The sequence below is a fragment of the Mauremys reevesii genome, linkage group 2 (assembly GCF_016161935.1).
Source record: "Mauremys reevesii isolate NIE-2019 linkage group 2, ASM1616193v1, whole genome shotgun sequence".
Lineage (NCBI taxonomy): Eukaryota > Metazoa > Chordata > Testudines > Geoemydidae > Mauremys > Mauremys reevesii.
This window is the reverse complement of record NC_052624.1, coordinates 29,173,329-29,188,443: the sequence shown is the minus strand read 5'-3', so window position 1 is coordinate 29,188,443 and position 15,115 is coordinate 29,173,329. Positions and strand designations below refer to the sequence as shown.

The following is a 15,115-nucleotide window of genomic DNA, read 5'->3' as shown; positions in this document are numbered from 1 at the left end:
CTTGCCTCCCAAGCCGCTTGAGGCGGTACCCAAATGCCATGATGCATGTCCGGGTACGGATGGCTCTTCACGGCCAAATTTTTGGCTGTCCCCTTTTCAGGCAATGATACACAGGGAGGAGATGGGAGAATTGAGCAGCGAGGGAGAATTAAGTAGCGAGGAGATAAGAAAGTTATTGGCTGCGTTCCCAGTGACACATCGCCCTGGCAACGCAGAGGGGGTGCCTGAAGTAAAGATCACAGCCCTCCCCTATTCTGTTCTGCGAGAGGCGAGACGAGCGGCTACTGAGTCCGGATTGGAATCCACCTTTACTCGAGGCATGTTAGAAGAAATTAATCATCACAAGAAAGAAATACAGCGGCTGCAGAAAGAAATCGAACGCCATAAGAAGGCATTGGGGGGGGCCTACACTCCCGAGCAATTGTATGGAGCAGGACAGTTCGCCGCTATACGAGAGCAGGCAGATAATCCTGATGCCCAGTGGGAATTAATGAGGAAACTCGCTTATCGGTATCCTCCTTGAGGGACTGGTAGATACTGGAGCTGATGTTACAGTCATCTCCGCTTGGCAGTGGCCGTCCACCTGGGACTAATCCAAAGTGCCAGCCATTTGGGGAGTGGGCGGATTGCAGGCTGTTCAACAAAGCACCCGATGGATTGCTATAACTCCGAGAGAAGGGGGAAAGGAGATTTTTCCTTAAGCCCTATATTATGGATATTGCTGTATCCCTATGGGGAAGAGACTTGTTAAGTGAATTTGGATTGCATTTTACTGTTTATGATTAAGGCCAGTGCTGTTAGTGCCTGGCCAAGTTTTGCCGCTTGTGTTTGGGTGTAGTTAAGCCCCCCTTTCTCTTGGCTGTCCGCCAAGTTTGAGCAGTTGGAGGTGTTTAACCCATTCTGTTCCTTTTGGATACCATTCATGATTGAGTTTATTGCCCTTTCCCTTGTATGGCTAACCAGTACCCCTGTGTGGGTGGAATAGTGGCCACTGCCCCAGGAGAAAGTTTTTTGCATTGTATCACTTATGTGAGGAACAATACCAGGTGGGCAATGTGGAAAAATCCACTAGCCCCTGAAATTCGCCGGGTTTTGTTATCAAGTAAAAATTTGGTAAATGGCAAATTCTCCATGATTTTAGAGCGATTAATGCATGCATTTAACCCATGGGACCCCTGCAGTGTGGAACCCCAAATTCCAGTTTCATTTTATATGATTATTAGCTTATGATAATAGGTTTTAAAGATTGTTTTTTTAATGATTTTTCCTTGTTTTAAAGATAGGGAGCTTATTTTTCCCAGGGAGGTGATGGTGGTTTTTATTTGATTTTTTGGACCCCTGCCCCCGGGCACAATGGGGTTAATCCTCCCTTGTTCCCATGCCGGAAAATATGGCATTTAGATAGTCCCCAGGGTAATAGATAGTGATTATGTGGAAAAAATTTATGTTTAGATTTGGGCTCATATGCCAAAATAGCAGCACCAAGGGGACTCATGGGCCCAGATGGTGATCCTTCCCTTCCCTTTTTGGCTAATATATTTTGCTATTGCCTGGCCGAGTCCTGCCGTTTTCATTGCAGCTTTTCTTGGCTGTTCGCCAAGTTCCCCTTCTTCTTGGCTGTCTGCCAAGCCCTCCCTTCTGCGAAGCGGTGTCCTTGACTGAGTCAGTGTTTTGGGTTTTTTTTCCTTAAACTTTTCAGTTAACCCATTCTGTTCTTTTCGGATTCCATTGATAGTCATGCATTTTTTTTATTGAAATGCTAAATTTTTAGTGAAGCATTTAATGATCCCCCTAATTCAGGCCCTATGTATTGTTTAAATTTGTAATTATTGTGCCAGTTTTTATTATAATTTTGAATTGGGTGTTAACCCCTGCGGCCTTTAATTCAATTAAATTTGGCAAATGGATGTCACGCTTTATTCCCCTTTTTTTTCTTGGAAATATTTACATGTTACCATTGATACCTACTTTTATTAAATTTGGGCCACCCCCCAATGGGGCAAATAGGCCAAACATGTAATTAATTAAATTTTTGCTGCGGTGGCCGTAATGGGCCGCCCCCCCGATAGATAAAAACCGATAATGGCCCCGCCTACATTTTTTACAGATATGCAGATTTCTGCACGCAGTGGCAAATTAACCACGTTTTTGGTATTTTGTATAATTCCACAGGTCAAGCCATTGTGGAACAGACCAATTGTACACTTAAAGAGTACCTGATAAAGCAAAATAAAACAGTGGGGGATGATGGGCCAATCATGGGAGCCAAGCAAAATTGATTAGTGATAGTTTTGTTTACCCTAAATATTTTAAATATCTTTCAGAATTTTACAGCCACTGAATGACATTTAAGACGGAAACCCCGCTCCCATGCCCATCTGTCAAATATAGGCAGAGCCCAGACCCTAATTGGTATGGCCCCGTTCCATTGAGAACCTGGGGACGGGGGCATGCCGCTGTGCTTACTCCCACAGGTCCGTTGTGGGTCCCTGCCAAGAATGTGCGACCGTGGCACAATGACGTGGCATCAAAGCCTCAAGAACCCGATACCCAACTTCAATCTGACCCTAACCGAGACCTTTCCAGTGTGCCGAGCCACAAAGACGGCACCAAAGGTTACCTGGGGGCAGGTGAAACGACTGGCGCAGCAGGCTCAGCAAATGCTGGAGAATAACAAGGCCAAGCCTACCCCCAAGAATTTTACTGCTGTTATCTTTGCTTGTTTGATTGCTAATTTTTTTACCATATTGTTGCGTTGGTTTTGTGTGTTACAGGCTAGGGCCGAACCCGAATAGCATAGCCGCATGCGTTATAATATGTGGGCTCGATTTGCGATTTTTGCCAATTAATTTTCCTTTTGTTTACAGCAGGCCCCTAAGATGCATGGCCTGTTGGGCACCTGCCTGGTCCCAGTATGTAAGGCGCCGGGCAGTGCTGCACATGCAATGGGGATGTTTAATTTTATAAATGCTATATTAGATAATAGAGCGGTAATTGATTACCTGCTATTGTTTAGCCATGTGGGATGTGAAGAGGTATATGACATGTGTTGTTTTAATCTGACAGACAATTCTAAACGGATTCATGCACACATAGATAACCTCCAAGAATTGGCACAACACATTCAGCAGGACAGGAACCCATCATGGTGGGATGACCTTTGGGCGTGGCTGCCATCCATGGGATGGGTCCGAATTGTTTTGCAATATGCTTTGATTGTTATCGCCTGCTTGATTGGTTTTTGTTGCTTTGCTCAGTGTATTCCTAATATAATTAGGATGTGCTTTACACCCTGTCGGCGCAAACCCCTGCCTACATTCCAAGCCGTCATGTATGCCCATAGAATCATGAAACATGCGGACCAGGCACGGGTCGACAAAACAGAAAAGGAGGGGATGTAGGAATGTTACACTTTCAAGCGGTTGAAGTGGTTCCCACACCCCCACACTCCCAATCAGGAGACTCACTGATAAAGCGCCGACCAGCTGCATACTACTGTAGTACACAGCGCATAAGGCACCAATCAGGGGAGGGGGCGAAGTAGTTGGATTATGTTAGCACATGCGCATAATAGCATGATTTATGTAACCATTTATAATAAATAGACGTGGACAGCCCCGTTGGGGGCAGCTCCACGGCACTCCACCGGAACAGACTGACTGACTTGGCTTCATTCATTGCTACACTGTCCTTTTGTGGTTTCACAGTGAGGTATATATTTTCCAGGGATAATGTGAAGTACAGTTGTTCTGCATTTGTGAGTGTCTTCAAGGCAAGATGTGAATCTCTTTAGCACCTATGAAATCAGGTTGACAAGTAGTGACATTTGATTCCCAAATATCTTATGAACTTTACAAAAACATGCCGATGTTCCTAAACAATGACATTGTATGGGAAACATATGTAGAGGTTTACATTGATATCAACATAGTCTACCAATCTGTTTGTCTCAGGCACAGTAGGTCAGATTCAGCCCTGGCATAAGTAGGTACACCTATTCCTGTACTCAGTGGCATTTCCCCATACATATGGAATTGAGTAATTTATGTTTTAAGACCTATGTGAAGTCTGAGAATAAATTCTAGTTGCCAGAAAGACTGTAATAGCTTTTGTGAACACATTACTTTCCATCATTTAAATATATTTGTTAAATTATTGTTAAATGAAATAAGTAAAAAAGAAATCTCTTTTTAGTGTGAAATATTTTTGTTTTAAGTTTAGGTGGGGCTGCTATATTATGCTGAAATAGGAAGTATAAATGTTTAATAGGTTAAATAATCTCTCTGTAGAGAAAGAGAGACTACAATTACCAGACTTTAGGAAGGTAGCAAGTCAACTATCAAATTCGCAAATACCGAAGTCAGTGTCATCACTTGCAGGTCTGCAGCTAACATTAAGTGAACTATCTGGTGAGTATAGAGTTAATATTTGTTAAAACTACCACATATTAAATGCCCCCCAGTGTCATTAATGCAGAGTTAAGATTGCCCAGTGGTGTCTTGTGCCCTTCCAGAATATTGAGAATGGCTAAACTTGAACCTTTGAAAACAAGGAAACCACTCCATTCGCATAATGCAACCTTAATTCTGCCCTCTGAAGCAATAATCCCTGGGAATGGTTCAGTAATGTTGGTTCCATAATAAGTAGAGCTAAGGAAAGACTATGAGAAGGTCCCATTTTTGTGTTGAGTTCAAGATTTGAATTGCATAATTTATCTGCATGTACTCCAGCTTCATTTACTGTGTGTACTGAATGATGGAGCAACATCCAAGAGGGTTGGAAGAGTTGTCATTGTGATGCAAGGAGAGGTGCATGTGTACATTGAGGGATTAAGTATGCATCACTTCATAGCTGAGTTCTGTCCTTGACTTGAGGTCTTGTCATGAGACCTGTCAGCAGCTGGCTGTTACATCCTGTGGCTGCTTCATGTACTTGTGTAGTGTAACCTCTTTTTCGGCAAGTAATTGTAATTATTGTTTTTGTTGTATTTGGTCCTAATCTTGCAGACCCACATCTGCTTAATTTCACTACTATATCTATCCCATTGAAATCAATGAGACTACTCATTGTAGTGAAGTTGAACCCATGCTTAAGCATTTGGAGGACCAGGGCCTTAGTGTTTCACGGTACTAGACAGGCCCACTAGAGCTGGATGCTGATGATAAATGACAATTCCTGCCCTGAAGATTATTCAGTCTAAGTCCCTGCTCCTTCAATTACAGGGGCACAGAACACATTGTCCTCCCACACTGTAATTTGAAGCATCATGCTCTAAAAAGACAAAAACAGACTAAGGCACTGTCTACACCACAAACTTGGGCAGACCCAAGTAACATTGGTATACATCTGCCCACGTTAGTATAGTGCTCGCGTGTGTGCATACTTGGCTGCTTGTATCGGCACTGTGCATAATCACCAAGAGTGCTTGTGTTGAGGAAAGTGCGATGCACCATGGGTAGGTATCCCAGCATGCCATGTGCCATTGTTCAGAGTAATGCCTTTTGGAAAGTTTTCACAATGTGTTGTTAGGTAGAAATGAGTCATGCACGGATCTGTTAGAGCTAGGGTTCAAGATCCCAGCATGCAAATGTCTCCATCTCATAATGCCATCCATAGCCTGTAACTTTTGAACCTTTTTAAAAAATCCCACAAACCCTTGTGGCACTTTTTGTGTCTGCTATCTTTGATAGAAGCATGGAACCCACACAGCTGTTCACAGTTCTCATGAACATTGCAAATACAGGACACACAAATCTCGGTATTTGCAGACCTGCCAGAAGAACTGCAACAACTGGAGACAGGATGATTTCTTCAAGGACAGATTGCTAAGGGACATAGTGAAAAACAGTTCAATGTTCTTCTTCGAGTGCTTGCTCATATACATTCCAATTAGGTGTGCGCGCGCTGCATGCACGATCATCGGAAGATTTTTACCCTAGCAACACTCGGTGGGTCGGCTGAGGCACCCCTTGGAATGGCTCCCTTATGGCACCAGATATATGCCCCTGCCGACCCAATGCCCCTTCAGTTCCCATGTCGGTCGTTGGAACTGTGGAGTGTGACATAGCTGATCTCTACCTCCCTAGCTTTACTCATTGTACTGTAGATAGTTGTTTAGTGTAGTTGTTAATAGTTTAGCAGTTATAGTTTAGTTAATAGTAAGTTTGTATATAGCGTAGATAGTATTTGGAGGGAACAGGGTTCATCCCCTTCTCTCCTCCCCGGTACCAGGGTCCATGCCCAGGTCCCCGGGTTTCAAACCTTGCTCAGCTTGTCTCAAACCGATGCCTATGGGAGACACCCACGACTCCTGCTTGAAGTGCCTGGGGGAATCCAATCAACCAGATAAGTGTTGCATTTGCAAGGCTTTCAAGCCTCAAACAAAAAAGGAGTGGGACTTTCATTTAAAACAGCTCCTAATGGACGTGGCACTTAGCCTGGCACCTTCGGTACTGCGCGCAGATAAGACGCCGTCGGTCCTAAGCGCACCTCTGGCACCGGAACAACCTGGCACCACCAAAGACTCTCGCCACCGGACGTCTCCAGCACCGGTACAGTCACGACATCGTTGGCTGTCTCCGCGGCCCAAGAAGCAGCACAAACCATCTGCTGCTTCTGTACAATTGCAGACACCGCCTGTGGCCCCATTGGAGCAACAGCCCAGACTGGACCGTCCCACTAAGGCTCCAACTCTGGCACTGCCGACTTTGGCACTGTCGATTCTGGCGCCACAAGGGCCATTGAGTCCAGTGCACACAAGCTCCCTGGTGCGCACCATGGTTGAGCTCTGCCTGCCGTCTACTCTGGAGACCTTCTCCACCGCTTGTGACCTGATCGCGCTGACGGAGCCTGGACCACCTCAGCCCCCGGCACCGCCGGTGCGGACTGTCCAATCTATAGGCAAACCTGCCTTCATGCAACCCTCCTTGCAGAGTGAGACAGCTAGGCACCGATCACAATCCCAGTCCAGGTCGCAGTACCGATCCCGCCAATTGTCCTGGATCTGGCATCACTCACAGTCCCGGCACCGATCTCCATCTCGGTGCTGGTCAAACTCGTGGGCCTCTCTGCTTCACTCAGGTCTCCCTCCTGGTACGATTGGTACCAATCCCAGTCCTGGCATCAGTCCTGGCACCAGTTGCCTCGCAGCCGATCCTGACACCATAGATCCTCATCGAGATCTAGATCGGCCTCCTGGCACTGTCATGACCGTCAGTCCCAATCCCGATCGCGGTACTGCTGAAGGTCCCGGCACCGGTCTCCAGCTCCCACGCATGAACTGACAGAGTGGGACGGTGCAATGCCACATTGCTAAAAGACTTCAGAATTATAGCTTCAAGGAAACAAGTGGAAGTGTCAATTATAGCGCTCACATAACTCTGGTATCTAAGTTATCATTCAAGACATCTTTATTTCAGAAGAGTGACAGAAGAAGATAGAATTTGGTTTGCCAAATATTAAGTAATCAGTACAGATACCAGACTCCATGTAGAGGGAACATATATGGACTCAGGGAGAAGGGGCATACAGCCCAAGGAAGAGAAGCAGTGTGTAGTCTATCTCCTGCTTGTTTGGATCAACAAACTCACTTCTCCAATTCCAGCAGATGATTCTTCAGAAACATGTTGTGTATATATAACGATTAAGAAGGCAGATAACTTTCAGTATTGTTTAGCAAGATAGCTTTGTTCATATCTCGGGCAGAAATTCTTGTCTATTCTTCAGGATTCTATACCAAGAAGGAAAATCAAGGTCAGCTGGCTCAGCAGGACACACTTGAAACTGAGGGAATCCAGTCTAGAGATGTTAGTCTTTCAGTGCATCACAGGCCAGGATGGAAGCCTATTGATTAACTTATTTGCATCCAAATCCATGTGGAAAACCAAGAGGTATTATGGGAGGGAAAGGCACTCGAAAGCAGAGGCTTTGGTCCCTTTATCTCAGAAGTGTGCTAAAAGGTTCTCTTTGTGTCTTTGGCCCCCTAGCCACTGAGACTAAAGATGGTAAAGAAAATTTAAAAAACAGGCCACAGTGATTATAATCACCTTATCATTAGCCCTCAGGTCTTGGTTCTCAGACCAGAGTTAAACTGGAATCTGCTCTCTAACTCTGAACACACATGCAAATGCAAAACATAATGCAACAGCGACCTATCCTGAACCATAATCCAGTGCTGTGTATCCCATCAGTGGGGAAGCTGAAAGGAGGATCAGTCACTTGTTCTAAAAAAGTGATAAACCACCATCCAACTTCTTGAAGAAAATTAAAAAATGATGTCTATGTATTTATAAAAAAACTTGCCTTTTTAAAATTTAATGTCACTCTTTACTGTTTTTATATTTTTTATTTTTAAATTGCTTAAAACTTTTGCCGTTTATATTTTTGCATCTTGTTTATGTTTTGTCACTCTGACTCCCTTTGTGCTTGAGGTGATCCCCTGGTGATAATATTTTCTAGAAGATAACTACTGAGCATGTGCTTTAATCACTTCTCAGAGTTAAATGTTTTGGTGTTTGTAACTGCAGTTGCTTAAATATCTATACATATTTTCTTTCCATTGGGCAACCCATAGGCAGCAAAATGACACACTTAGAGACAAAAAGACTCCTGCCAGAAAGACAACCATTAAGTAGTAAAAGTGCACAGCTGGACCATACTCTTTCAGCACTCCTGCCTCAAGACCAAAACACTAGTAAGTAAAGAGTTTATAATTTGTTAAATTTATTTAGATGATTTTCTGTTTTCACTTCTTCTGGTCATACCATAGAAAATGAAGAAATACCATAGCTGTGTTTGGTGTTTGGCAGGTTTCTCTGTTTGGAAGACAAAGGGGGATCAGGTGCTACTGGACTAAGAGAAAGTGGGAGGTAATAGGTTCCTAAAGTAGCTACTATTTAATCACAACTTGAAGGTTTTCTATCCTTTCACTGAATGTTGGATTGTTCCAAAATATTTCTCTCCAGAAAGATAATAGATGCAGTTTGTTGCTTCTGAAAATGCTTTAAAAAAAAAGAGGAAATTTTAGTCTTGCAGTTATATTGTAGCAAAAACATTTTTTAAAAAGGTCTGGATGCCTCAAAAATACAAGAGAGACAAGGTTGATGAGGTAATATCTTTTATTGGACCAACTTCAGTTGGTGAAAAAGAGAAGCTTTCAGACTTACACAGAGCTCTTCTTCAGGTCTGGGAAAGGTGCTCAGAGTGTCACACCTTCAACAATGAAAGCCTATAGACAACTATACACACAAGAAACCCACCAATCACCACAGTTACCTTCTTAGATCCAGTAACCATCCCAAACACACCAAGAAATCTGCTATCTACAGCCAGCCACTTGGACGTCACAGAATATGCTCCAAGGAGAAAATCTGAGATACACACCGTAATACACTTAAAACAGCTTTCACCAAACAAGGTCACTCCACCAGAGAAGTAGATTGCATTATGGAACAGGCCACCAAATACCCTGAGATAAGCATGTTTCAATATAGAAAAAAAAATGCTCCAACTGCACACCCCTAGTTGTCACTTACCACCCCACGCTGGACTCCATATGTGATACTGTACCATTAAACAATTACAACCCATACTCAATGAGGATCCCATCCTGAAATAAATCTTTTCCAAACTCCCTTTTTTGGCCTTCAAACCCCTAAACCTCTCCAAGTCATTATCAGAAACAAGCTCCACACAAGCCCGCCAACTCAAAGTGGTAGTAGACTTTGCCATAACAACAGATGCAAAACCTCCAGACATATCTCATGGCTACAATGACCAATACCCACCCCCAACACATCTTTCATGATCTTTGGGTCCAATACATGCCTATCACAACATGCCATGTACCTCATCCAGTGTACCAAATGCAGTAACAACTATATGGATGAAATGAACTATGCTCTCAAATGAACTCACAAAGAAAAACGATAAAAGACAAACATTATTACCTATGTATGAACACTTTTCACAAAATGATCACTCCATATGTGATTGGAGTACTGTCATGGATGGATATAAACTGTTCAGGAAGGATAGGCAGGGCAGAAAAGGTGGGGGAGTTGCGTTGTATGTAAGAGAGCAGTATGACTGCTCAGAGCTCCAGTATGAAACTGCAGAAAAACCTGAGAGTCTCTGGATTAAATTTAGAAGTATGAACAAGGGTGATGTCGTGGTGGGAGTCTGCTACAGACCACCGGACCAGGGGGATGAGGTGGACAAGGCTTTCTTCCAGCAACTAACAGAAGTTGCTAGATCACAGGCCCTGGTTCTCATGGGTGACTTTAATCATCCCGATATCTGCTGCGAGAGCAATACAGCGGTGCACAGACAATCCAGGAAGTTTCTGGAAAGTGTAGGGGACAATTTCCTGGTGCAAGTGCTGGAGGAACCAATTAGGGAAAAAGCTCTTCTTGACCTGCTGCTCACAAACAAGGAAGAAATAGTAGAGGAAGCAATAGTGGATGGGAACCCGGGAGGCAGTGACCATGAGATGGTCGAGTTCAGGATCCTGATACAAGGAAGAAAGGAGAGCAGTAGAACAGAGACCCTGGACTTCAGAAAAGCAGACTTTGACTCCCTCAGGGAACTGATGGGCAAGGTCCCCTGGGAGAATAACATGATGGGGAAAGGAGTCGAGGAAAGCTGGCTGTATTTTAAAGAAACCTTATTGAGGTTGCAGGAACAAACCATCCTGATGTGTAGGAAGAAAAGTAAATATGGCAAGCGACCAGCTTGGCTCAACAGTGAAATCCTTGCTCGTCTTAAACACAAAAAAACAGCTTATAAGAAGTGGAAGATTGGACAAATAACCAGGGAGGAGTATAAAAGTATTGCTCAGGCATGCAGGAGTGAAATTAGGAAGGCCAAATCACACATGGAGTTGCAGCTAGCCGGAGATGTTAGGAGTAACAAGAAGGGTTTCTTCAGGTATGTTAGCAACAAGAAGAAAGTCAAGGAAAGTGTGGGCCCCTTGCTGAATGAGGGAGGGAACCTAGTGATGGAGGATGTGGAGAAATCTAGTGTACTCAATATTTTTTTTTGCCTCTGTCTTCACAGACAAGGTCAGCTGCACTCTGCAGCACGGTATGGGGAGGAGGTGACCAGCTCTCTGTGGGGAAAGAAGTAGTTCGGGACTATTTAGAAAAGCTGGATGAGCACAAGTCCATGGGGCCGGATGCGCTGCATCCGAGGGTGCTAAAGGAGTTGGCCGATGAGATTGCAGAGCCATTGGCCATTATCTTTGAAAAATCATGGCGATCGGGGGAGGTCCCGGATGACTGGAAAAAGGCTAATGTAGTGCCCATCTTTAAAAAAGGGAAGAAGGAAGATCCAGGGAACTACAGGCCAGTCTGTCTCACCTCAGTCCCTGGAAAAATCATGGAACAGGTCCTCAAGGAATCAATTCTGAACCACTTAAAGGAGGGGAAAGTGATCAGGAACAGTCAGCATGGATTCACCAAGGGCAAGTCATGCCTGACTAACCTAATTGCCTTCTATGATGAGATAACCGGCTCTGTGGATGAGGGGAAAGCAGTGGATGTGCTATTTCTGGACTTTAGCAAAGCTTTTGATACAGTTTCCCACAGTATTCTTGCCAGCAAGTTAAATAAGTACGGACTGGATGAATGGACGGGAAGGTGGATAGAAAACTGGCTAGATGGTCGGGCTCAACGGGTAGCGATCAATGGTTCCATGTCTAGTTGGCAGCCGGTATCAAGTGGAGTGCCCCAAGGGTCGGTGCTGGGGCCGGTTTTGTTCAATATCTTCATTAACGATCTGGAGGATGGTGTGGACAGCACCCTTAGCAAGTTTGCAGATGACACTAAACTGGGAGGAGTGGTTGATACGCTGGAGGGTAGGGATAGGATACAGAGGGACCTAGACAAATTAGAGGATTGGGCCAAAAGAAATATGATGAGGTTCAACAAGGACAAGTGCAGAGTCCTGCACTTAGGATGGAAGAATCCCATGCACTGCTACAGACTAGGACCGAATGTCTGGGCAGCAGTTCTGCAGAAAAGGACCTAGGGGTTACGGTGGACGAAAAGCTGAATATGAGTCAACAGTGTGCCCTTGTTGCCAAGAAGGCTAATGGCATTTTGGGTTGTATAAGTAGGGGCATTTCCAGCAGATCGAGGGATGTGATCATTCCCCTCTACTCAGCACTGGTGAGGCCTCATTTGGAGTACTGTGTCCAGTTTTGGACCCCACACTACAAGAAGGATGTGGATAAATTGGAGAGAGTCCAGCAGAGGGCAACAAAAATGATTAGGGGACTAGAGCACATGACTTAAGAGGAGAGGCTGAGGGAACTGGGATTGTTTAGTCTGCAGAAGAGAAGAATGAGGGGGGATTTTATAGCTGCTTTCAACTACCTGAAAGGGGGTTCCAAAGAGGTTGGATCTAGACTGTTCTCAGTGGTAGAAGATGACAGAACAAGGAGTAATGGTCTCAAGTTGCAGAGGGGGAGGTTTAGGTTGGATATTAGGAAAAACTTTTTCACTAGTAGGGTGGTGAAGAACTGGAATGGGTTACCTAGGGAGGTGGTGGAATCTCCTTCCTTAGAGGTTTTTAAGGTCAGGCTTGACAAAGCCCTGGCTGGGATGATTTAGTTGGGTTTGGTCCTGCTTTGAGCAGGGGGTTGGACTAGATGACCTCCTGAGGTCCCTTCCAACCCTGAGATTCTATGATTCTATGATATCTGACCTCTGTCCTTATCCTCAAAGGAAACCTGAACAACACCTTCAAAAGACAAGCCTGGGACTTAAATTCATAACTTTGTTAGACACTAAAAATCATGGAATAAATAAACACACTGATTTATGGCTCATTACATATAATATAAAAACATTAGAATGCCATACTGGAATTTCCAGGCTCACCTTTGGAGCCTTTTTTAAAAACCAGCATTACATTAGTTATTCTCTAGTCATCTGATACAGAGGCTGATTTAAGTGATAGGTTACATATCACAGTTAGTGAGTGAATACCATCTGCTCCTGGTGACTTATCACTGTTTAATTTATCAATTTGTTTCAAAATCTCCTCTATTGACACCTCAGCGTGGGATAGTTCCTCAGATTCATCACCTAAAAAAATGGCTTGAGTGTGGGAGTCTCCATCACAGCCTCTGCAACAAAGACCGATGCAAAGAATTAATTTAGGTTCTACACAAAAGCCTTGTTTTCCATTAGTTCTCCTTTAGCACCTTGATTGTTCAATTACCTCACTGATTGTTTGGCAGGCTTCTTGCTCATTTCATCTTGAATAATCTCTTACATGTTAACTCCTTATTAGGGTTGTCAAACTATTACAAAAATTAATCGTGATTAATCGCAAGATAAAAAATAATCCTGATTAATTGCAATTTTAATCACACTGTTAAACAATAATCAAATATCATTTTTTAAATATTTTTGGATGGTTCCTACATTTTCAAATATATTGATTTCAGTTACAACACAGAATAGAAAGTGTATAATACTCACTTTATATTATTATTTTATTACAAATATTTGCACTGAAAAAAGGATAAAAGTATTTTTAATTCACTTCATGCAAGTACTGTAGTGCAATCTCTTTATCGTGAAAGTGCAATTTACAAATGTAGAATTTTTTTTACATAATTATACTCAAAAATAAATCAATGTAAAACTTTAGAGCCTACAAGTCCACCCAGTCCTTCTTGTTTAGTAATTGCTAAGATAGTGGGAGATAATGCTGCCTGCTTCTTATTTACAATGGCACCTGAAAGTGACAACAGGTGTTCGCATGGTACTGTTGTAGCCAGAGTTGCAAGGTATTTACGTTCCAGATATGCTAAACATTTGTATTCCCCTTTATGCTTTGATCACCATTCCAGAAGATGTTTCCATGCTGATGACAGGTTCTGCTCGATAATGATCCAAAGCAGTGCAGACTGATGCACATTCATTTTCATCCTCTGAGTCAGATGCCACCAACAGATGGTTGATTTTCTTTTTTTGCGGTTTAGGTTCTGTAGTTTCTGCATCGCAGTGTTGCTCTTTTGACTTCTGCCAGCATGTTTCACAACTTGTCCCTCTCAGATTTTGGAATGTACTTCAAATTCTTAAAATTTAGGTTGAGTGCTGTAGCTGTCTGTAGAAATCTCACATTGGTACCTTCTTTGTGTTTTGTCAAATCTGCTGTGAAAATGTTCTTAAATCGAACAACATATGCTGGGTCATTATCCAAGACTTCCATAACATAAAACATATGATAGAATGAGGGTAAAACCACAGAGCAGGAGACATACAATTCTCCCCCAACGAGTTCAGTTATAAATGTAATTAATGCAGTATTGTTTTAATGAGCATCATCAGCATGGAAGCATGTCCTCTGGTATGGTGGCCAAAGCATACAAATGTTTAGGATCTATGGCACATAAATACCTTGCGACGCTGGCTACAACAGTGCCAAGCGAATGCCTGTTCTCACTTTCAGGTGAGATTGTAAATAAGAAGCGGGCAGCATTATCTCCTGTAAATGTAAACAAATCTGTTTGTCTTAGTGATTGGCTGAACAAGAAGTAGGACTGGCTGGACTTGTAGGCTCTAAAGATTTACACTGTTTTGTTTTTGAGTGCAGTTATGTAACAAAAAAAATCTACATTTGTAAGTTGCACTTTCACTATAAAGAGATTGCACTACAGTACTTGTATGAGGTGAATTGAAAAACACTATATTTTTACAGTGCAAATATTTGTAATAAAACTAATATAAAGTCAGTACTATACACTTTCCATTCTGTGTTGTAATTGAAATCAATATATTTGAAAATGTAGAAAAACATCCCAAAATACTTAATAGAATACTAATTTAAATTTATATTGTTTAACAGTGCAATTAAAATTGTGATTTGTGATTTTTAAAAAAATTGAGTTAATTTGTTTTGAGTTCATCGCTTGAGTTAACTGCAATTAATTGACAGCCCCACTCCTTATGCCAAGCACTCTGTTCCACCTTTTATTTAGCTGTGACACTGAGTATCTTTCTCAGACCTGAAGAAGAGCTCTGTGTACGCTTGAAAGTTTGTCTCTTTCTTCAACAGAAGTTGGTCCAATAAAAGATATTACTTCACCCATCTTGTCTCTCTA

The 15,115-nt window shown here is 42.9% G+C and overlaps 1 protein-coding gene across 22 annotated transcripts in view; it reads left to right on the top strand.

Moving 5' to 3' along the window:
- Positions 1-15,115, top strand: part of CCDC7 (coiled-coil domain containing 7) — a 334,724-nt gene that overhangs the window by 234,611 nt on the left and 84,998 nt on the right. For 20 of the 22 annotated variants that reach the window (XM_039527959.1, XM_039527957.1, XM_039527971.1 and 17 more), the window contains 2 exons: positions 4,290-4,409; positions 8,573-8,692. In XM_039527959.1, coding sequence (XP_039383893.1) covers positions 4,290-4,409; positions 8,573-8,692 — 240 coding nt within the window. Of the gene's footprint in view, positions 1-100; positions 3,288-4,289; positions 4,410-8,572; positions 8,693-15,115 lie in introns of those variants that run through there. The other 2 variants (XM_039527975.1, XM_039527979.1) reach the window with 2 other exon arrangements.